The 23,200-nt window shown below is 40.5% G+C and overlaps 4 protein-coding genes across 11 annotated transcripts; 1 reads left to right on the top strand and 3 right to left on the bottom strand.

The window, feature by feature from the left end:
- Positions 1-185: 185 nt before the first annotated feature.
- Positions 186-6,580, top strand: LOC135491491 (proton myo-inositol cotransporter-like). 3 transcript variants are annotated; one of them, XM_064777387.1, is made up of 10 exons: positions 186-779; positions 983-1,142; positions 2,043-2,254; positions 2,586-2,697; positions 2,906-3,069; positions 3,266-3,380; positions 3,824-4,065; positions 4,330-4,482; positions 5,016-5,218; positions 5,557-5,697. In XM_064777387.1, exons 1-9 carry the CDS (start codon positions 197-199, stop codon positions 5,210-5,212), a joined length of 1,938 nt encoding a protein of 645 aa, XP_064633457.1. In that variant the 5' UTR covers positions 186-196; the 3' UTR covers positions 5,213-5,218; positions 5,557-5,697. The 3 variants fall into 3 exon arrangements, with proteins under 3 accessions (XP_064633457.1, XP_064633458.1, XP_064633459.1); XM_064777388.1 differs by having other exon boundaries at positions 5,016-5,225; positions 5,557-5,621; XM_064777389.1 differs by lacking the exon at positions 5,016-5,218 and having other exon boundaries at positions 5,557-6,580.
- Positions 6,581-7,867: 1,287 nt separating this feature from the next.
- LOC135491251 (nuclear respiratory factor 1-like) lies at positions 7,868-13,885 on the bottom strand. 5 transcript variants are annotated; one of them, XM_064776989.1, is made up of 10 exons: positions 13,611-13,669; positions 12,675-12,846; positions 12,273-12,387; positions 11,854-11,989; positions 11,463-11,612; positions 10,587-10,745; positions 9,594-9,839; positions 9,213-9,426; positions 8,787-8,858; positions 7,868-8,546 (listed from the first exon to the last, which is right to left on the bottom strand). In XM_064776989.1, exons 2-10 carry the CDS (start codon positions 12,817-12,819, stop codon positions 8,356-8,358), a joined length of 1,428 nt encoding a protein of 475 aa, XP_064633059.1. In that variant the 5' UTR covers positions 12,820-12,846; positions 13,611-13,669; the 3' UTR covers positions 7,868-8,355. The 5 variants fall into 5 exon arrangements, with proteins under 5 accessions (XP_064633059.1, XP_064633058.1, XP_064633062.1 ...); XM_064776988.1 differs by lacking the exon at positions 10,587-10,745 and adding an exon at positions 10,798-10,956 and having other exon boundaries at positions 7,869-8,546; positions 13,611-13,662; XM_064776992.1 differs by lacking the exons at positions 10,587-10,745; positions 13,611-13,669 and adding exons at positions 10,798-10,956; positions 13,290-13,594 and having other exon boundaries at positions 7,869-8,546.
- Positions 13,886-14,270: 385 nt separating this feature from the next.
- LOC135490915 (UDP-glucuronosyltransferase 1-2-like) lies at positions 14,271-15,830 on the bottom strand. Its single transcript, XM_064776495.1, has one exon. It carries the CDS (start codon positions 15,828-15,830, stop codon positions 14,271-14,273), a length of 1,560 nt encoding a protein of 519 aa, XP_064632565.1.
- A 538-nt stretch (positions 15,831-16,368) lies between these two features.
- On the bottom strand, positions 16,369-22,847 carry LOC135491125 (protein SHQ1 homolog). 2 transcript variants are annotated; one of them, XM_064776792.1, is made up of 13 exons: positions 22,829-22,847; positions 20,886-20,982; positions 20,626-20,693; positions 20,128-20,318; positions 19,812-19,996; positions 19,384-19,496; positions 19,157-19,263; positions 18,981-19,034; positions 18,647-18,801; positions 18,257-18,380; positions 17,943-18,063; positions 17,611-17,650; positions 16,369-17,262 (listed from the first exon to the last, which is right to left on the bottom strand). In XM_064776792.1, exons 2-13 carry the CDS (start codon positions 20,958-20,960, stop codon positions 16,558-16,560), a joined length of 1,938 nt encoding a protein of 645 aa, XP_064632862.1. In that variant the 5' UTR covers positions 20,961-20,982; positions 22,829-22,847; the 3' UTR covers positions 16,369-16,557. The 2 variants fall into 2 exon arrangements, with proteins under 2 accessions (XP_064632862.1, XP_064632861.1); XM_064776791.1 differs by lacking the exon at positions 22,829-22,847 and adding an exon at positions 21,365-21,440.
- Positions 22,848-23,200: the final 353 nt, after the last annotated feature.

The raw sequence follows: 23,200 nt of genomic DNA, 5'->3' as shown, positions 1-23,200 counted from the left end.
ACTCTTCAGCGCCATCTAGCTGGTCTACCTTGTAGCCAGGCCTTAATATTTTTACAATGAAGAAATAACACATAGCAATCTACAGTAACAAAATTTTGTGGCCTGGACACTAGGATGGAACAGGTGCCCATTCACTGCGCATGACCAATTACGCATCGGTACTTCTGTCACAAAGCTGAAAACCAATTTTTGCAAGATGGAACAAGGCAATTTTTCTGATTCTTCAACTGATGAAAATGCTGCCAAAAAATCAGATAAAGTTCCGTTACTGAAATCTAATGGCAAAGATGATGAACAAAGTCCTCCCTTAAATGTTCAGCCAGGGTATGCCGCAATCAATGATGTCGGTGATGGTGAAAAGCAGGATTCCATCCCTTCCGTTGTCCATCCTGATGATCCAGGGCCAGGGGGCGGGGCACCTGTTTGGGACAAATCACAGGACCACCAATCCCCCCCAGGATTCATCTACGTTCTAGCCTTTTTTGCTAGCATTGGTGGATTTCTGTTCGGCTATGACACTGGTGTAATATCGGGTGCAATGATTTTTTTAAAACAGGAATTCAATCTTGATTCATTGTGGCAAGAACTAATCGTAAGTGTCACAATCGGAGCCGCTGCCATTTTCGCTATTGCCGGTGGAGTTTTAAACAACTATTTTGGCCGCAAACCCACAACACTTGCTGCCAGTTTTATATTTACAGTTGGCTCGATTGTTCTTGCGGTTTCGTATAACCGGTTCATGTTACTGGCTGGAAGACTTATTGTTGGAGCTGGAATAGGCAAGTATTCAAAATGGGTTGTGGCAAAATAAGCATGTGTTATATTTTTGGTAGTAGGAAGTTCATGACAAAATTATGTGTTTGAACACTCTCAAAATGACTAGGTCTATATAGAATTACTTGGATGAGATCATAAAGCTGGTGAATAAATGTTTTTGCGGGTGTAGTTTAAATCGGAAATATTTGACTATCCATGATTCCAGGTCTTGCATCTATGACAGTTCCTATGTACATAGCAGAGACTTCACCTGCAGAGATCCGTGGTCGAATGGTTACTCTATACAATCTTTTTGTCACTGGTGGACAGTTCATTGCCAGTGTAGTTGATGGTCTTTTTAGCAGAGACCCCGAAAATGGATGGAGGTAAGGGTAGTTGAAATGTTTGTACTAGAAAAATCCTGTATGTCAGCAGTAGTTGAAGTCCTTTAAGTTTGTTTTTAGAATAGATGAACAATAAACCCAAAACTTTTCTCTCTTCAAAGTAAGTGGGTTGTGCTCTTCTTTAGAACTCCCTGATTACCAACACTCACTCATTCATTGACTCGATAATTCTTGCAACTTTACATTTTTTTATATTGACCCAAGACTGAACTTTTTCAATGGTTTTTCAAAACAATAAAGAAAGATCATTCCAGAGCGCACTTAAACAACCCATGAACAAAGCCAGATTTTCAAATATTGCAATGATATCGATGACAATGATCTAAATATGCAGTTTTTTTCATTCATTGTTTGCCGTCAGATTGCATACGTACATACCATGTTTGACATGCTGTGAGATTGTTGTCCAATATAGCATAATTGGTGAAAAAGTTTCATCCTTGTATAGGATGGTGAATGGCATAGTGCAGTAATTAGATGATAGCAGCCAACTCAGACTACAAAATTGCACTTAATCTATTGATAATGTTTCCACGTTAGTAATGGTTGCCCTAATTGTCATTCATCATGATTTTTATAACCTTGAAGCACTAAAAAAAACTAGTGGTATTGCTTCTGTGTCTAGTTACAAATTACTGCAGGGTTATTAATAATTGTATCATATCAGTGTTAAATTTACAAAGCAGTGTCTGTATAAAATACTTCACCAGTGGCTGGCTAATTTTCCTATCAGCGTGCATTAATACAGCACAGATCAATTTAGAACACTATGTAATGTCTTAACCCGTTATACTGCAGCCTAGCTGCACCTATTGTTTGATTTCAATTTCATGTAGGTTGCAATCTTCTTCAAAAATTTATTACAATGTTCATATTTTTCAGGTATATGCTGGGTCTGGCTGCTGTCCCAGCATTTGTCCAATTTATTGGTTTCTGGTTCATGCCCGAGAGCCCAAGATGGTTGGTCTCTAAGGAAAAACATGATGATGCTCGCAAAGTCTTGAGGACAATCGTAAACGAAGGGAATGTCAACTATGAGCTTCAGAGCATCCAGCAAAGTTTCATTGAGACTAGAAGAGAGCGGGAACAAATGGGTAGGTTGTCCCCTCATTCAATCTGCAATGCCAGGCTAAAACATTGTAATTCATGACGTTTCAAGCTATGTAAGCTTTCATATTCATCTGGTAAGCTTCTTCATTGTCCCAGGTCTCTGGTAATCGTTAAACGAAATGCTTTACAACACTTAATTTAAAGGTGAGGAATTGCTGCCACCGAGTAGCAGTGACTCATCCATTCACAACTTGCTAATTCATTACGAAGAGCTCTCTCTACAGAGTGGACTGGGGGAATGACAGCAGGGGTAGGGATCCTGTGTTTAGCTACCTTTTATAGGCGAGTTATATTTATGGGCCTGACTCATTTCAGGGAAGAGCCACATTGCTGTCCATATGTGGAGGGACAAGGCAGTGAGAAGAGCCCTGATTCTTGGTTGCGGACTTCAGATGTTTCAACAAATAGGTGGCATCAACACAGTCATGTAAGGAGTTTATACCATCACTTGCCATCAAGACTGATGTCAGTTGATAGGATAGGCTTGGTGTTGTAATACTCTCCTGGTAGGTTCTGGTCTACTGAAAACCAGTATAGATGAAAAATTGTGTTCTGCCCCCCTTCCCCCAGGACCAAAAAAGTAACATTCAGCCCTGTTTTATATGTATAATACCTGTCCACCTTTTTCCCCTCAGGTATTACAGTGCTTCCATCGTCAAGATGTCTGGCGTGAAGAGTGATGAAATGGCGGTGTGGTATGCAGCTTTAACGGCAGCTGTCAATTTCCTCTTTACATTTGTTGGACTTTACCTAGTGGAGAAGATTGGTAGACGGCCACTGACACTTGCCAGCCAAGCAGGTGATTTTTACTTCCTGCAAGATTCTTGAATGGGTTAATCAAGAGACATAGCATGATAAGGTGCTTGATCAAACCAGACTTTTGACCATTTCTCATCTAAAGTTGTACTTGAAATGCTGTTCATAGCCAGTCTCTTGTTGACGTCTGAGTCTGAGTCTGAATTACAACTTACAAGAATCTTGACTTTTGTCTCTAGGTGTTGTGATTGGACTCGTTGTATTGGCTGTTGGATTCCAATTTGCTGCATTCCATGCTCCTGATATTGACTATCATGATCCTGTGGCAGCCGGTTCAGTTTGTGATAATTATAAGTAAGTTGATAGGTGATTTCCAGCCAATCCACCATTTTGTGGAGAATTGAAAACGCGCTCGTGCACCAAAAATGGTGGGAAATGTACATTTATCAACCCATAACTCAAAAGCACCAGCCAGATCTTGTGCACAGGGTCATCACTCTCGAGACAAAAAGAGGAAAATAATGACAGATATTTTCAAAATCTGCTGGAGGTAAAGGAACCTGATTATTCTGCATTGAAGGGCCTAACCAATGAACTCTTAAAGAGCTAACGCCAGCAAGCAAATCTATTTTGACAGATGGGGAAGTCCTAGTAGTACATGTTGTGCAAAGCATTAGTACTACAGGCCTAGGTGACACCCCTATAGGGCAGTATCCATTCATTCATCCCTGGGAACAAAATTCACCTGTTTAAGATCTGTTATTAAGGTCGTTTCAAATGTTGTTGTTTTTCTTCAGAAACTGTGATCCATGCATCTCCTCTCTTTCTTGTGGTTACTGTTACTTGGACACCTCCACTGGTCCAGCCAATGGCTCTTGTCTTCCAGTGATGTCAGATGATATGACCATGTCAGCTGCCGGGCGGTGCAATCACACTAGTCTTCCAACACCTCTTACCTGGGCCTATGAATACTGTCCAACGCCTTATTCATGGATGGCAATTTTTGGTCTTGTTCTGTATCTTATGTTCTTTGCACCAGGTAGGGAGAAACTGTAGCAGTCCTTTAATCAGCATATTAAAGGATTAGTCAGTTAATTGGTATTTTAAAGGACTATCCTGTATTACATTTAGATTGTGCTAGTAAATGTCAGATGAGACTCTTAAGAAGTGGCCTGCCAGTGAGGTTATGAAATTCATGGGATGACACCATGAATCTCTTAGCTTTGAATTTAGCCATAGCAACATATTTTTTAATACCCTCTCATACAAGGTCATATTACTAATTATGTTTTCTTCCTTGAAGGGATGGGTCCAATGCCTTGGACAATCAATTCAGAGATCTATCCTCTCTGGGCGAGAAGCGCAGGTGCCTCTGCTGCCACTGCAACAAACTGGATTTTCAACCTGCTTATTTCCATGACGTTTTTAACACTGACGGAAACAATAACAAAATATGGTAGGAAGACATCTGCCTCATCTTTGTTGCATGACTCATTAGCATGTGTGACCTGTCACAGGAAAACCAGGCACATCTGCTGTAGCTATGAGCATGGCAGGTTGAAATGGACTGGTTGTTCATTTTACTGTTGTCTGCCTTTTTTTAATTCTGAGTACTTTAATAAGTTCTACCATGATCTCCTGATGTCACTAGGTTCATCTTCCGTGCAACATGTGCCTGGATTCGCTGTGATGGGTCACATATCCTTCTCCTGGTATTCTAGTAGTTCTGTCCCCCTTGACTAAGTGTAGATGTTTTTCATGATGCAACTGCCGACCGATGTCAAGAAGATTCAAGTGTCAAGCAGAGCCTGTATCACTTATCTGTATGATGACTGAAGGTTGTCAGCAGCAATACAGTCTCTGTTGAGGGCTTGCATCTTTCGATGTCAGTTCTCCAATAATATGTCATGGTGAACATCTGATGCACGTGTATGTACCGGGATTTTTTGGTGATCTGGTTTGGTGAATCAGCTTTTGTTTTGCTTTTAGGTGCATTTTGGTTATATAGTGGTATCAGCTTCCTAGGCTTGATATTCATGATATTCTTGCTTCCCGAGACGAGAGGGAAAACATTAGAAGAGGTTCAGGGCTTGTTCCGTGGTGTGAAGGGAGACCCCCAATCAGAGCATGCTGATGAGGAGGCCCTCCTTTCCCAATCAGACACTGAAGACCAAGACATTGTCTAGAATGTGGTGAGGGGTAAAGCTTTTTTGCTACATTTCATTCGTTTCACCAGTGCACTCAGTTTTCATCTTTGAAGATGAACTTCTCAGGTGGTGGAGTTCCCTTATAACGTCTGGCCGAACTCAAAAACTGGAACCATACTTGTGCCAAAAACTTCATAATAATGTTTCATGCCAATATCATGATGTATTACATGTACATGTCCTGGTTGCACCTTTGAATGAAAATAAACTTTAAAAGTTGCAAGTTTTTCTGAAAAAGGACCTGCTATAAAATATTTTTTTAAATTTTACTCCTGCCCTCTGTGTGGAGGCCAGGACTAATACTTATCTTTTCTTCATTCCAGGGACATTTTGGCTGTATACTGTCTTCTCTATGATAGGCTTGACATTCATGGTCATTCTTGTACCAGAAACTCAAGGCGTACCATTAGAGGACATCCAAGAATTATTTCGACAGCCAATATTGAGGAAGTTGAACAAAGTGACCTAGTAGTTAACGTTGACTATGTGAACAGTGCAAAGTGCTCTGGAGGCATTATTTCACTTAGGATTGTGATACACAATATTATCATGTCCTGTACTTCAATTTTCTGCTTAACTTTCCAATTGGTCACATTCCACTTAAAGTATACCAGTAGACTCGTAGCCAGGTTTGATATGACTTTTGTCACTTGATTTTGAGACAATTTTCACAAAACCTTGATTGAAGTCTTGGCATCTGATAAACAACATGATTAGGCCCGATGAATGCATCCAAAATGTAAACAGACAAGTCTTCCAGCTGTATTATACACTTTCGCATGTATTCCTGTATCACCCTTTGCATATAAGTGAGTGATGACCATTGTTTATTTCTGTTTCTTTACCTTTTATAGAAGGAGCTCTGTGATTATTGAGTGTGTTACTTACAGTCTAAACTCTTACGGTTGTGATGTTTTCTCAGATATTGAAATAATGTGCCATAATAAGTAAAATGTACATGTAACATGTGCCAAACAAATACTGAGGGGTGTAAGGCCTCACATTGTGTACAGTATTTTCATTCCATTGATATTCCCCTCCAACAATGTATTAGGTTGGTGGTGTTTCTATTGTATTGTAAAGGTAAACCAATACCTTTATCTACTGTTATAATGTCACAGCAGACCATGCATGTATATTATTGTATATTACCTGTGCTGAGCAACTGCACCACTGTTCTGACATATGCACATTTATGTCATGCTTTTGATAATGCATGAACGGTTTGGACGAGGCCATGATGTTTATATCTACTGGTAACAAGTACATGTATTTTGGGGGACAGCATTTACAATTGTTTTACAGACAGTATAATGGTCATTGGTACAGAATAAAGATTAAAAGAAACTGTCTCGTCATTTTTGCTTTGTTCGGAAAAAGCATCTGTGCAGGTCGTAAAGAAGGGGAAATGCAAAGAGATTGCGAGCTGCTGAAGTCTGGTCTGTCATCATAGGAACCAATTTGATTGATTGTGACTTTGTCTCTTGATTGGCCAGGATATGGCCGTCCCATCAAGGGGAGCTGACTGTAGGACTGTGATCACTTCGGACAAATGTTAAGGCTAGGTTGGGTCTGGTCTGTTGTAGCTCTGATCGAGGGCCGCGGGGATTCGGACTGAAATCCATTTCTATGACATGAACCAATTTTGATGGATTGTGACTTTGTCTCTTGATTGTCCAAGGACTCCAAGGTAAGCAGGATCCTCTAATCTGTGTGTCATATCAAGTGGAAATGACTACATGGCTGTGATCATTGCGGACAAACATAAAGGCTACAGTCTGATCAGTTACAGCTCCAAGAGATTCTGACGGAAATCCATTTACAATGTATCAGACATGAACCAATTTGGATAGATTGTGACTTCGTCTCTTGATTGTCCAAGGACTCCAAGGTAAGCAGGATCCTCTTACAATCTGCGTGTCAGGGCTGTGATCACTGTCGCCAAAATGAAGGCTTTACAGCCTGGTCTGTTGCATCTCCTAGAGACAGGATCCTCTTGCATTTGTGGTGTCACATCAAGTGGAGATGACTATAGGGCTGTGATCAAGGTGGTCACAAGGCTACAGCCTGGTCTGTCGCAGCTCCAAGAGCTGGCTCTGACATGAACCAACTTTGATCGATGGTGACTTTGTCTTTCGATTGTCCAGGGAAGTACAGGTTCCTCTTGTGTTCTATGTGTCATACCAAGTGGAAATGAATATGGAGCAGCATGTTCAAGTGCTGTACAAAATTTTGGATGCAAGTAAAGGCTACATTCTCTCAAATTGCACAGTTAGGACCATTTCACTTCGGTTCTTTCATCTGCTGGGTGTGTTACCTTAGGAAATGTCTTTTGATGTTATTCCTGGTTCACCCATTGGTAAAAACTTGAGGCTGCGATGGTGCCTCGCATTCAAATATTCTACAAAGTGCAGCCTCCCAATTGTCATAGCCAAATGCAGGCAAGGGCTCGTTGGAAAGGTACCGACTGGCAATTGCATGGGATATCTTCTACTCTCCCTTAGGGGCTAAGGAAAGAATATTGTTTCAACCCTTCTTAAAGGGCCAGCCACCCGGCAAGATGGCTGTTGGTATCCTGTGTCTCAACGAATGTCTATTCCCAGAGAAAATTCACACAAAAAAGTTGTTAATAAACTTCAATAAAATTTACTTTATTAGATTAATATCAATGTACAATGATTACAGAGTACTAGCATTCTGTGCATGCACTAGTACAGCCATTATTATGATAACAGACAGACACGTGTGTCAAAATGCAGACAGTGAACACACAAAACACAATGTCAAGACAAATAATCAGCTTTCCCATCAAGTCATGTAGAGGTGACCTCCGCTTAAATTGAAAGGTAGTTGAATCACCCTCATTCATGAAATCAAATGACAATATCTACATCTAGATAGTGCTTACCAACCCATTGATACAGTACAGTACTTGAGGCACTGGTTGCCTAACCAAAAACCAAGAGGGTGGAAAGAAAAGTAGACCAAACCAGTAGCTGAGTGTTTAGGAAAATGACAATAATTTGTCTTTTCAACTCTATTTCAATGATCACAACAACATCAACAAGTTCCTGAATGGGAATCTATGGCACACATTTACAAGTCTGACACAACATTAAAGTTTATGTTTGTTCAACCGTCATCACTTCAACAGCATGTGTCGCATCTGGAACATCTCCACCACCTCCCGGATGTGACATTGTTTCCATTTTTGGCGCCATGGCGATTTGTATGTTTTGATTATTCGCATCCTGCATCTGAGCTATACTCGTCACAACAGTCTGGTACATTGATACTGGTATCGTCACCATACCTGGAAAGATTAAATAAAACGGTTTAGGATATAAGTCTTATTATTTGTCTTTAAAGTGGGTTTGTAGCCTTTCTATCTGATGACTATGGAACCCTTTACGTCCTTTGCCAACACAAAATTGTTGCAAAATTCAAGACAGACTTGATGCCATTTCTATTTAGACTGATCTGTGGAATGGCGACGCTTTGAGCTTGGTATACTTTAACCAGGAACTATTTTTATAGGCGGACAATTACTCACCAAATTTTTGATCACCTGCATTTCCGAATATATCTTTCGATAAACAAAGTTTCATCATTCTTCCATCGCCAACTGAAACAAAATAATATACCATCAGCCCTTTGAAGAATAGTATACACTGAGCACCAGAGTAATACAATTTTGACGAGTATCAGAGCACCTGATTAAAACAGCACCATCAACAGAGAGCTGTGAACCAACCATGGCATGATCACAAATCTAAAGATAGTAGCAAGAGCTAATTATTTTCTGCCTCCTGGGGTCATGTTATTTGGGAGTGTGTGTGTGGGGGAGGGGGGGGAGTGACTTGGGAATAGTTTCATCGCTACAGTGATTTTACGTGGGTTGTTAATTTTGACTTAAGCTTTCCCCAGTCTCGTTCACGATGCTGCTTACCATTAAGCCCCAGTAATCATCTATACTTACTATTTGTTCCATCTCCTAATGCATCACCTGTTAAAATGATCTGGCCGTCCTGATTTATAGTAGCTTCTGCTAGTGTTGCTACAGCATGTGCTGCAGCATCTGAGTTTAACTCTAATGTCTGTGAGTGTACTCCCACCTCTTGTTGACTCGCTGCTACCTCAGCTAGCGTTTGCACTGCTTGGTTCGCCTCGTGGGTTTGACCATTATGTTGTATCTAAAAGGAGGAATTTTATATCAAAGATGAGCATAAAACTCATAAGCATTTAGTGCATTGTAATGGCTGATATATACTGTCAATGGTCTCGAAGTTAATTTGTGTTCCCGTCAAGAATCACATAATGATGTTAATGTGAGAGGCCATCTGGCTAAAACTGTACTTACCGCATGTACAACTGTAGCTTGTGTACCATCTCCTAACGTGACAACAGCATTTCCCGCTGAACCAGTATCAATCTGTATGATGGAGACAGTACCATCGGGATTGTTGATCGTCTGAACCATTGTGGGTTGCCCATAGTGACCAGGATGTGACTGCATGTGCTCCTCAAACTCAGGCAACAGATCGTCTCTGCCATGGTGCTTGTAACAGTTCTTCACAATCGTCCTCAAAGCATGGGTCCAGGAAACCTGAAGGGAAAATGTGTCATAATCGATTAGTACAGTTTGAGGACAGGGGCAGAGAACTAAATTTTTAGTGCTCATGCGCAGGCCTTTCCTTACCATTTAGGAAAAACTTCCTGATAGATCTTTTCTTGTTTTAATGATTATCATGTAGTTTTTAGTCCTGATTTTTATCATTCGTGCACTCCTCAACACAAGTGTCAGGAAAAGCCATTTTAATATTGGTCACTAATCTGGTGCAATCACAGTACGAAAATGTAAATATTGCATGGCAAGGGCTCTTTGTTTTTAACTGTTGTAATGATAAAGAAAGTACTGAAATTAAAAAATAAAGTCAGTACACTAAATCAACCATCAACAAGGTAAATTGCCTGTGGAATTTCATATTTTTGATACCAAAATTGGACATAAAAACATCTACAATACAGAACAAAAAATATTCAAAACAAAGGAAATGAGGAAATCAACACATTATCGACATTAATATTAGAATAGAATGACAGAACGAAAGTTATGTAATGGACTCCTACCAGGTCAGCACTATAAAAGGCTTTCCAGTTTTCAATAAGAAAGAACACTGGAAAAAATATTCTGTGTTGGACGGTTTTAAAATTAGACTACCCTGTATTTCATTTGAGGATCCGACAGACCCGGACTTATAATACATAGTAGCGAGAACTAGCCAACAATACTAAAGTGCAACTGGAAAGCCTTCCTGTGACACCAGAATCAAATTACAACTACAGCGTCTACCTTCTTCTTATCCTCGTCGGTGCGTACATCACTACGTACATTAGCCCAGGGAAGGTCACTTGGCCACCAAACAGGCCGACACTCTGGCTTTCCCCAACCTGGCTTCGATCGTCCAGTCGAGTATTTCAGCATCTCTGGGATGAATGCACGTAGTTGGGCCTACAGGAAACAAATATGGTCTATTAAAGCACCAAAATGTAAATCAATATACCTTCTGTTTAGTTTCATCCAAACGGACATCACTTCGAACATTAGCCCACGGGACATCACTTGGCCACCACAAGGGACGGTACTCCTCCTTTCCCCATCCAGGCTTCCCCCGGCCCGTGGAGTACTTCAGCATCAGAGGGATGAAGTTACGTAGCTGGGCCTAGAAGATATGAATTGATGGGACTGTCTGAAAAAAATCCAGAGGAGCAACAAGGCAAGCAGAACCTTGGAGGGGAGTCCAGGCAACTCAAGAAAATTTGTAGGGTGAGACAAAGCTCATCTTTCCTATTGCAGACACCCCCTCACTTTAAGTGTGAGCAGAAACAAAAAAAACTTTTTCAAACTGCTGTAGGGAGATTTAACATATATAAAGCAGAAGTTTGTCAAACCTGAAAATGGTCTCAAAGATAACATCATATTTATAGTTAAACACAAACAAGAAGTGTTCAAAACCTTTTTACAGTTTTTTTTTGCAAGTGCTGGTTATTACCAATGCTCAATATGATACTTTCTATTGCATCTTGAACTAAAGAGCAACAATTTGATTTGGCTCTCAACTTTGCTCACAAATAAAACATCTTTACTCTCAGCACTTTAGAAATCATTATTATTTAGCACAGGACGAAGACGTAAGTGATCATTATGATCATACTGGTACCAACTCACCTGTGTCATTTTATCAACTGGCGTTGGTATACCATCGATGATCAATGCCGGTAGTTCATGTAACGCTGGATTATCTGGCACTGCCGGAGGAGTCTGCTGCGATAGAGATGCCTCTAAATCTTGCATTATCACATTTCGGCAATTACGAATCTGAAGAGGAGAAATAGGTTGAAATGATGATACTTTTTGTTCTATAGCACAAAATCCTATGTGATATCATCACTCAAGTCACTTCACATTATTATCATTCCAGCTAAAATATCAAGCTGTAACACAGAGCTACTCAGCGCTCCGGACAGGCATTCAAACTGACGACTGGAGATTCAGAACGTTATGAACTGACACTGGTTGGGGTAGCATAACATTATTTGAAATGGGGTGGGCTACTTACAACAGTTTCCAATGGCTGAGATCCAAAACATTTGTACGCATTTGAAGACTGACTGGGTTTTCCAGGAGTTACACTCAGCACAATTGCTTGCTGGCCGACACGCGTTGTATACTCATCAATTGTGGCTTTCAACTTCCTGAAGACAACAAATAATCAAACTTTGAAAAATAGAAATATATTCTCAGCTGGAAACAAAGAAACCCTAACAGCCCACACATTTGCATACTTGCAACCCAAGGCAACTCACTTCAAGAGTCATAAGTACTTAATGTTTAGTGGGGCATGTTCTTACATTTACAAAGAAACTAGATGAACCATCAAGCCATTTAAATCAACACAAAAATGATTGTAGACAGCTAGGCAATTATGCTGCACAGCACCGAGATTCTACAACTGATTGATGAATCCATCATTCATACCTCAGCAGACGTGTTTGTTGTCTCTTTCGGATTGAAGGATTCGTCTCAAAAGAGTGTGGCCTCTTGCGCTTTTTTCCTGTAGCAATCGCAGCGGCAGCTGCAACACCTATTGGTCCTGAAAGGAGGAAGGGTGAATGAAGGCAATGTATAACTCAAGGCTGGTAAGTGATCAAGCAGAACCCTGAAATCAGTCAAGCTAAAAGTAATAAGGTATGGTAAGTGGTGTTGATCTGGGATTAATACATCTCCAGATGGCTCTTTTGCGCAAGGTCTAGGGGTCTGGAATGAGTGAAGGCAAGTACTGCCAACAACCAATGTGGAAGGCCTACATGCTTGGGGTTGGCACCCAACTCAATACAAAAACTGCTTTTTATCAGGTCAGATCAGAATAACTGCACCTACCTGCTGCAACCAGTTGTGCTGTGACATCATCATGAACAGTCGAGTTCAACAGGTCAGTGTCATCAAACTGTGTACTCTCATTGGAGCTGGCATCACTCATGTCCTCCGCCATCAGGTGGGACGCCATACTCGAGTTGATGTTCATGGCTGTAGAGGCGCACTCTGACTCAGTCTTGAAGTAAGTGATCTTATAATTAATTATATTATCAATACTTTGCCCTAGGCTAGCTTTCAATCAAGATTGATGAAACATCACAATCTATGCGACCCGCAGATAGATGTGACTGAAAAAATGCCCTGCGCTGCACTGCTAGGTAGGTGTAGCCTATAGTTCTCCCGGCCATTGGGCTTCTTCCAGTTCCACATCATCTATCAGTATCACTCAGCTGCATCATGATGATTGTCAGTGTCATCAGGCATAATCTATTCTAACAATGTAGCCTACATCAGGTCATGGCCTATGTCTGCCAGGGTAGGCACCCTTTGGCTTTAGTGAGACAGATCACAGAATGAGAAGTAGGGCTGGACATGGTGTTATGGATGTTTGACAAGGCAGTCCAGTGTTGTTGTGAGGTAGGCTAGGCCTTATCATTTAAAGCCACTCGTCACCCTGACCAGGAATACATCATTCACTCAATCAGATTTGCAGAGGTCAGAGGGACCATTATGGGACGTGCGACCGCTCCCTTCGGGGGCCGAGTCCAGACTGAGGGGACATGATTTGCGACTGCGCTTGAGCTTGCGCGAATGCAATGGGCTGTGCAAAATGGCGGGGCGAACTTTGGGGCGTGATGGGAGCACACATGGACATAAATTTAGGGCATTTAGCGTTGGAAATAAGATTTTTATCATTCCCGAGGGAAAGGAAGTCCTTATTGAGAATCATTTGGATCACAAAATGGGTTGGTTTGGTGTTTTAGGGGAGCATAAGACGACCGTGAACTGCTCTCTGCGCAGTGGGAATATGTCTTCGTCCCAAAGTCCGCCATTGCGATTGCGCACAAAAAGAAAAAGTGCTAATTTTCCCAACATTTGCACTCAAAATTCTAAGTCCACACGACACTAATTACATTAAGAATTATACGAAAATAAAGATAAGATGTTGCAGCAATACATACCACAAGAGTGGAGAATAAGATGCAGTTATATTACGAGTAATTTAGGGAGAAAATATGTATAATATCGTCACATAATGCGCGAAGCAAGACGATTCTAAAATGAACTGAGCAGGTATTCAATAGCTGGTAGAGGGGTCGGACAATTGAGCAGGTGCGCGCTTACCAATCGACGATAAGTTCCAATGGCGCGAAATTTGAAGTGAAGTATTAACCAGCAAGAATTGATAACAGACTAAGAATTTACTTCAGAAATGCCAAAAACTTTCAAAATCTATCAAAAAGGTCAAACAAATTATTTTGAACTCAGAAAGTAAAATTTTATTAATTCATTGTAAAGATATAGCTACAATTATTTTTACTTTTATTTGAAAACTATATGACTTTATGGAAAGGGACATTGTGCTCACATGGGGCAAAAGAAGACATGATCCTGACAGCATTCAAGATATCCAACCTCGGTCTTGCTCATTTCTGTATACTAAGACGTCTTTAGTTTATTTTTGGCACCTTGACGGTAGCATCTGATTAAAAAACACCGGCAAAAACAATATAATACATTAGCGGTGAGGAACACTGTTAAACACATCACTAACAGGACATCAAACATAAGTATCTGAAACCATGACAACTCATTGGTGGCGCTTTTGAGGTGTCCAGCACCATGCTGCATCACATGCTCAATCCAGTAGGCAGCAGTTTCCTTTGGTGGCATCAGCTGGTCGTGAAAGATATGGGAAGCTTTTGAAATGCCTTCCGAAATAGTCTTGTTCGTAAGGATGTCATTGATTTTAGCAGATAACTTGTCTTTACTGAGGTCTCTTGGTCTCAAATACAGACCAAAGCGGAGCCATTCTAATCTTTTTGCATTGAATACCTGGTCGCCAAACAGAGGTATTCCTAACATGGGTACTTGATTGTACAAAGCCTCATGTTGTCCACTGTTGCCACAATGGGTGATGAAGAGTTTTGTATTGGGGTGACCTAAGATGTCATTTTGAGGTATCCAATCAATCGCGAATACATTCTTGGATAACGATTGTCCGGATGTTATGGAGTCTTTATTCAACTTCCAGACTATGTCGTAGGGAAGACCACTGAAGGTGTCGATCAGTATATTAGTCAGCCAATCGGGAAAATAATGCACAAAACTTCCAAATGACACAATGATGACACCATTCCTTGAAGAGTCCATGAAATGCTTCAGTTCGCCATCTTCCAAGGGCTTTGGAACACGTGTGTTCAAACCACCGACATGGATGACATTTGGAGAGACAGGCAGTGGAGTTTCAAATACACTGCTGACATCGTACAACCATAGGGAAAAATTCTTTATTATATCTGAAGTAGTCCTGTTAGAAAACTCACCATACACATCAGGCTCCGAAAACAGAAATGTCACGCCTACTCTAATAAGTTTAGTGTAGAAGGAATCTTCCCAGTCTGTGAACATGTTATCAAAAGGACTGTGGACTAACAGTGGCCCCTGAAGGGCAGCATGTGGCATGTCTGCTGGTAAGAATGACATGTATATTGCAAAAGGCACTTTCATACGATCGGGGAAAATCACCAAACAACGGTATATCCCATCCACAACAACAAAGTCGAACATCCCTTTCATAACGGCATCTTCCAACTGCTTATTCCCAAGCATCCTTTTGCATTCACTGATGTCCCTCTCAGACAGTTCCTCCAAAATCGGAAAAGCGTCTACTCCCTCCAACTCCATCGAAAGAAGTTTTCGTTCGTAGTCTGGATCTGCAAAGACTGGAATATGGCCTGTGTCATAGCGCAACAAGGACACCTTCGGGTTCATGACGCTCTCCTTGGATTTTCCTCTAACGTTCCAGATGGCTGACACTTCATGACCACGGGCAAGAAGACCATCAGCAATGGAGTTAGCTTGTAAGATGTGACTGCCCACAGGGCATGGTACTAGCAACACTCGTTTGGAGAGAGTTGCATGAAAATTGGAAAGTAGAAGGAAGACCACAGTGATCTCTGCGACCTGGAGCAGACGATATGACTGAACTGACTCCATTTTGGCACACAAATGTCTCTGCCAATGCTTTTCTTGGTGATAAAAGTCCGGCAAAGGTAATGTATGAATGATTAGATAGTGGTATTGAGGTCTTTGTGTCACCAGTAGATTAATTATTGATAAAGGAAAATCTAGTATACAGTAATTGGTTCTAATGCAAACCAGTAATGAGAAAATAGTTCGACCTCAAATTATTCACTGCATTTTGTCCCAAATTAGTCATTCCCATTAATTCGACCTCTCCAATCAGGACACCTCAATTGAGGATGGCATTTTTCATTCTAAGAGTGTCTTTAACAGAGAGGTTCCACTGTACTTTCAGCTTGACTTTATTACCAAGGCCTTATTAATCCTTTCAAAGCCAGCCAAGCCACTTACTGTAACCTGATAACCTAATATCTCCAACAGCACAATAAATGGAATGGACTGACATTGGGCCGTGCAAGAGCGTTCTCATCTGTCCACGCTGACTACAGATGAACAGGCGGATGCTACACAATCATATAACTTGCCACAGATGGACGAAAAACACGAGACATGATTTTATTACAAAAGTTTTTTTCAGATTCAAAGTAAATGTACAGTAAGGCAACCTGCTAAAACTTTAGCTGAGACACAAAAACGACTGACTCATATAATACAATGTAAGTAAGTAGCAATATGAAAGCAAATGCATGGTCATCGGATCAAAAGCTGAACTAAATGGCCCCAACCTGCGTAAAAAAGCTTAGATCGAGCCGCATTGGGGTTTCTCAGAAGAATCTATCACTGTGATCATTTGTCTTTGCTTAACTTCTGAATCTGCAGTCAAGTCACTTGATGTGCCCAGATTTGGTGAATTCACCACATTGGCTAGTCCCTCTTCTGAAGCTGATGAGTCGTCATCCTCATCAGAGTCATCATCACTACAAGAACCACAAGAACTAGAATCACTACCGCTGTCCTCAGATGAAACATCATCTGAATCGCGCATATTAACTCCAGCGTCATTCTGACAATGTAACAAATTTTGGACATCAAAGTGCTTGATCCCTTCGGCAAGTTCTCTGTTACATGTCACAGTTCCCTTACTACTACAATTCATGCCAGTTTTATTGCCAGAAATATCTGCACCACTTTCACAAATTTCTCCCTTCAATGTCGCCTCGCTGCTTTTACTTTCGAGCTCTCCTTGAATAGTAGTATCATTGTCAAGCAAAAGAGCACCAAGTTTTGTACACACTGCTTCCTCTCTGGATGCAGAGATATCACTACACTTTTCAATGTTGACACTTTTTTCTGCTCCAGGCTTTCCCGTCTTTTTGTCCACAAGGCAGACAGTGGATATTCCAGCACTTAATTCGTTTTGTAGTCGTTCGTCTTCTTGAACTAGCTGAGCTGCCTCCTCAAGCTCAATGAGCTCAAGCCCGACATCTTCTTTTTCAACCTTTATCTGAAAAAACAAGATTCATCAAAAACTGACCAAAAGGGTGATTCAAACAAGTAGGCCTTGTTGTATACCAGAAGTGGGAAGTTATTCTGATTCTTAAGACTGACAATGATGCAATGTACAGAAAATCTATTTTCCACACTGATATGAACATTCAAGGAGGATTACAGGCAGGAACTCGGTGGTCCTTTTTGTGGTCTCCACATACTAACGTGCACAGTCAGGAGACTTGGTCTGGTTGGACTATCCCTTGCACAAGCCTGAAGAGTGCAGGTGTACCTAAACAGGCTGACGTGTCTTCTGCAAAAAGACTTCCTTCATGATGAACATAACAATCTCAATGGTACTAACCTTTGTCAGAGATCTTGTAAGGGATGATAGACGTTTTTCACTGAAATGATAAACACTGTAAAGATACCATGCCACAGACATTGGAATACTAGATATCTGAGTCACAGAGTGTGGGGCCAAGTCAGAGAAAAGGAAAATACAGAATATCTCAAAACTACTCAAAGGGCTTTCTACCAAAGTAAGTGATTCTGCAGTTGGACTACTCATACCAGATACAGTATCTGTGATACAGAGATTACTCAATGAGAATGTAATAAGGGTACAATGTTTTCTGACCTGTTCGAGTGTATGGGGAACTTTTACTAGAATTATGAGAAAGAAGCTGACATTACCTTACACCCTGGAGCCAGATACAGTAGTCTGTGATATAGATATCATTCAGGATGTAGTACGGGTCGGATGTGTTCAGACAAGTATGAATCTCCAAGAGACACTTCAGCAGACGTCTCTTACCTGGAAAACAATCAGATTGAAATTTTTATTTGAACAGTTGAACTTTCCTCGGTGAACACCTCTGTTCCAGTGTTGGAACACCCTCGCCTTTAGGGACAGTGATTTTGGTCCCAACCTATGACTTGATCCTTGCCAAATTTTATATAATTTTCGACCTGGTAATAACAGACGGAGAAACACAAGACACACTCACCGATGGAGAATATCATGACTGTATCTCTCAGCACCTTTTTGCTCAGTTTCCAATGACGATAAAGTGGGTAGGAAAGGGCACGTTGGAAACATGAATGGAGCACCATCTTTAGGTTTGTGAAAGTCTGAAAGATGATGAGCATTTGGTTGTATAATTGAGCAAAAGTGTGATTTGATTTGTGGGTAAAAAGGCTGTAGTTTATACTCTGATGTTCACAGCATTAAGTGGGAACCGCCACTTAAGATACATCTTTGGAGAAAACTAATCAAGGAGGAATGGCACTTTTCACCTCTACATAATATTGGGAATACCTCCACACTCAAAAACCGAGCAAATCTACAGAAAATGTTCTATAGCAGGCAGTAAATAAAGCATTGAATTTTTACCTACCTCCAGCCATGATAGTGTTGCACTAAGTTTCCTGACTGTCCAGGCAGACTCCACATTACTCTCCCCTTCTGTTGTTCTATTGTCGTAGGCATAGGCATATATGATGTCCACCAGGCCAAGGAGTACACTAGCCTGTTGGTCATGATCGAGGAGGTGTGGAAAAGGTTAAGGAAACAACAACACATCTGATCAGGGCCAAGTTGTCCAAAAGAACTCACATCACCAACTTTAAACTAACTTTTCAAAACTTATATGTTCTTTAAAGGTGGTCAATTCCACTCTTCCAGGAAAAGGGCTACTTCTGCCGAAATAGAAATACGATTGAAAAGGATATATTCTTTATTTGGCAGTTCTTTCATCTTCTGATGATCATCTTCAGAAAGCGTGACTGAAAAGAAACCACTAATATTGCAATATAGATCAGCAAGAAATTCAATTTGACTAAACGGCAACGTTTCCAAATATCGAAAAAACTTGCCAACTCCATAAATCCAAAATCTGAAAACTCACCAATCTTATCTGGATTCTCTCCACTTTTGATTCGTCTGTATTCATCAACCCAAACAGGTTCATAGCTCAGAATCTCCTGGATAGCATCATCTTCAAATAGGTCAGCCCTGCAGGAGGAAAGTTATTTAAAATCATCCAAACCATACTCCAAGGGTTTCTGTTATCTTGCAGGCTCTGTGATAGACAAACCTAAGTTGACAAATTTTGACAAGTGCTTTTTTACTCACAAGTAGTATTCACCATCAAACTTATCAGCTTCCTCTCGAAGTCTTCTTTCAGTACGTTCTTGAGATGGTGTTTTGTCTGGATCCAGCAGGTCAATCACACCATACAATTCATCCTGGAAAAAAGACATTATAGCAAAATAGTTGAAACTCTTGGACTGCTGAGCCCCTCCTCGAGGTGCCTCATGTCATGTATCATACATGTACTATCAAATATTTGGATGACAAACTTTTTTTATTTAGCCATACTTTGTGGAACTTGCTACCATGGCAGTGACCCATGAAGTCAAGTAACTTCCTAAAACATACGAGTCTGATGAAACAGGGTATTAATAGAGTTTTTAATAACTGCAAAAACATATTTACGTAATTGCAGAATGTCTGATTCAAATTGAAAATTTTCAATGAATTAACATCGCATTCACCCCCACCTGCAATCTAAGGAATACTCCACTCCTGAGGTTTGCAAAGCCATATTTGTAACTTTCTTCGAGAATTGGGTCCTTTTCTAGACTGTAGGGAATCTGCTCAATTTGCCAGTCAAAGTCCTCATCAAAATCCTCCTCCTCATCTCTGAAGGCCTCACCACCTCCAGTGGATGGATCTTCAGTTGAATCTGAAAATAAGAGATGATATTTATTGCAGAGTGAGCTACAAATGCAGTGATAGATATAACTGCGTTCTGATATCACTAATGTTGTTAGAAATTCAGACAAGCCTGTGAAGGACAAAGTTCTTAAAACTTACCTAAGACTTCAATTAGAGGTGCCTTTGCATTGGTGTTCCCCTTTGGTGCCAGCAATTTCGTTATCATATCAAGTCCCCTAAAATGTTCTCCAGGTGTCTGTTTAGGAATGCGTGCAGTGAGCGTTCCTGTCTCCACATCAAATCTGGCCATCTCGCGTCCATCCTCGAGAAGTTTTCCAGGAAGGTTCAGTCTGTGCGAGTAAAATATTACTTGGTCAAGATAAAAGAAACGGCATACATGTACAATCGACTTTAGAGAAGTCTTTCAGAAAGTGAGAAGAATCATGAAAAATATAACTTCAATGTGCATGCATTTGGGAGGCTGCAAAACTCTAAAGGACCTGTTAGTGTTAGCTTCATGCCTCTTCAACATTACTGGTATGATGTAATTTTCTCCCAAACTGGAAACACGGTTTACAGTTAATGGTAATTTGAGAGCACATTGAATAAACACTAGACCACCAAGATTTTCTTTATCAATTCAAGTGACCAACTTACCTCAAGAAATATGGTTTTGAATAGAATTTGAATTCTTCATCTTGAATGAATATCTCCGTCTCTGCAACCTACAAAAACAAATACTTTTAGTTTAGAACACACATATTTTACATGCATGATGAACTGGGTCTTATTCTACTGTGTTGTTTGGTTGATATTGCAACTGATTGAACAGAGCGCTTGGGCAGCTTACTCTCTTTAGTGCAACAGAGACATCCAACACAGGTCCGCTCTCCTGAGGCACAAGAGTTTCAACTAACCTTTGCAAATCTTGCATGAATGATGATGGTGATGAATCCATCCGTTTGACTAATTTCAAATGCTGGAGTCAACATCTTAGCACTAACTTGTATGTTTCTGAAATTTAATTGACATATAATTGAGATATAATTTAGAGCCAGATAGAAACATAAACGACTGGGGATTTCAAGTCATTAACTACAACTATATGAAGTCCGTGAAAGCCTGTCCGATAACAGACCACAGTATCATGATCCATAGCAATGAGTATGACTGGGTTCGATAGTCGGATAACAAAACATCTTCGAAATTTGAAACATACACCATGGAGGTATTATTAAGATACCTCCATGCATACACCAAGGTCTAGTCGCAGTCATTGAGTTTTCAATGAAAAACGATTTCCGAAGATACTTAAGGTTAAGTAGGCCTAGTTCTTCAATTTCTTGGGACGGATTTATGTTTACAAGAGGAAATAATAGAAAACTATCACACGTGCCTTATCAAAACGGACCGTGAGGTGCTGACATCTATCGGCAGTTTGTGAAACTACGGTTTCAGCGATTGTCGGGCGGTGAAGTTTGCTGTGGTACCAACCTTCATTTTCCAAGTTAAAAACAAGGAAGGCACTCACATATGACTTAAAATGTCATAGTATAAATGATAATGTGGCTAGTTTGCTTTTGATTCCAATCATAAGCGAACCTTAATTATATTAGAAAACTGTCACACGTGTCTTATCAAAACAGACCGTGAGGTGCTGACATCTATCGGCAGTTTGTAAAACTACAGTTTCAGCGCTTGTCAGGCGGTGAAGTTTGCTGTTCCTCCAAGGTCACAGCAGACTTCACTAGTTTTACAAACTACCGATAGATGTCAGCACCTCACGGTCTGTTTTGATAGTTTTCTAATAATATGAGGATGGCTCAGGCCTTGATAGGGAGCTCTTCGTTAAAAGGGCTGGTGAGCGAGAAGACTCGGGTGCTGGTGGGGGGGGGGGGGGGGGGTATATAGTTAGGATGATGCCATCGATCATGGCAGTTGACCGAAGTCGAAGAAGCAGTTGGCTAGCAATGTCAATGATGGCGAGTAGTTGGTGGTTGGGAGGGGGATATAGTTACCAACTGCCGATAGATGTCAGCACCTCACGGTCTGTTTTGATAAGACACGTGTGACAGTTTTCTAATATAATTAAGGTTCGCTTAATGGCTTATGATGGGAATCAAAAGCAAACTAGCCACATTATCATTTATATTATGACATTTTAAGTCATATGTGAGTGCCTTCCATGTTATGTATTCTTTAAGATCAGATGTTTTTAACTTGGAAAATGAAAGTTCCTCCAAGCTGTGACCAACTTTCATTTTCCAAGTTAAAAACATCTGATCTTAAAGAATACATAACATGAAAGGCACTCACATATGACTTAAAATGTCATAATATAAATGATAATGTGGCTAGATTGCTTTTGATTCTCATCATAAGCTAACCTTAATTATTTTATTAGAAAACTGTCACACGTGCATTATCAAAACAGACCGTGAGGTGCTGACATCTATCGGCAGTTTGTGAAACTACGGTTTCAGCGATTGTCGGGCGGTGAAGTTTGCCTTGAACGTTCATTATCAAAGTTAAAAAGATCTGCTCTTAAAGAATACGTAATATGGAAGGCACTCACATATGACTTAAAATGTCATAATATAAATGACAATGTGGCTAGTTTGCTTTTGATTCCTATCATAAGCTAACCTTAATTATATTAGAAAACTGTCACACGTGCCTGATATAAAAACAGACCGTGAGGTGCTGATATCTATCGGCAGATTGTAAAACTACGGTTTCAACGCTTGCTTACTAACGTGCACAGTCAGCCTGAAGAGTGCAGGTGTACCTAAACAGGCTGACGTGTCTCCTGCAAAAAGACTTCCTTCGTGATGAACATAACAATCTCAATGGTACTAACCTTTGTCAGAGATCTTGTAAGGGATGTGGCTAGTTTGCTTTTGATTCCCATCAAAACTGTCACACGTGCCTTATCAAAACAGACCGTGAGGTGCTGACATCTATCGGCAGTTTGTAAAACTACGGTTTCAGCGCTTGTCAAGGCGGTGAAGTTTGCTGTGACCATGGAGGTATTATACCTCCATGCTGTGACCAACTTTCATTTTCCAAGTTAAAAACATCTGATCTTAAAGAATACATAACAAGGAAGGCACTCACATATGACTTAAAATGTCATAATATGAATGATAATGTGGCTAGTTCGCTTTGATTCCCATCATAAGCTAACCTTAATTATATTAGAAAACTGTCACACGTGCCTCATCAAAACAGA

The sequence above is a fragment of the Lineus longissimus genome, chromosome 7, assembly GCF_910592395.1.
Source record: "Lineus longissimus chromosome 7, tnLinLong1.2, whole genome shotgun sequence".
Lineage (NCBI taxonomy): Eukaryota > Metazoa > Nemertea > Pilidiophora > Heteronemertea > Lineidae > Lineus > Lineus longissimus.
Note: the sequence above shows the minus strand (reverse complement) of the source record. Positions and strands in the feature narration are given on the sequence as shown.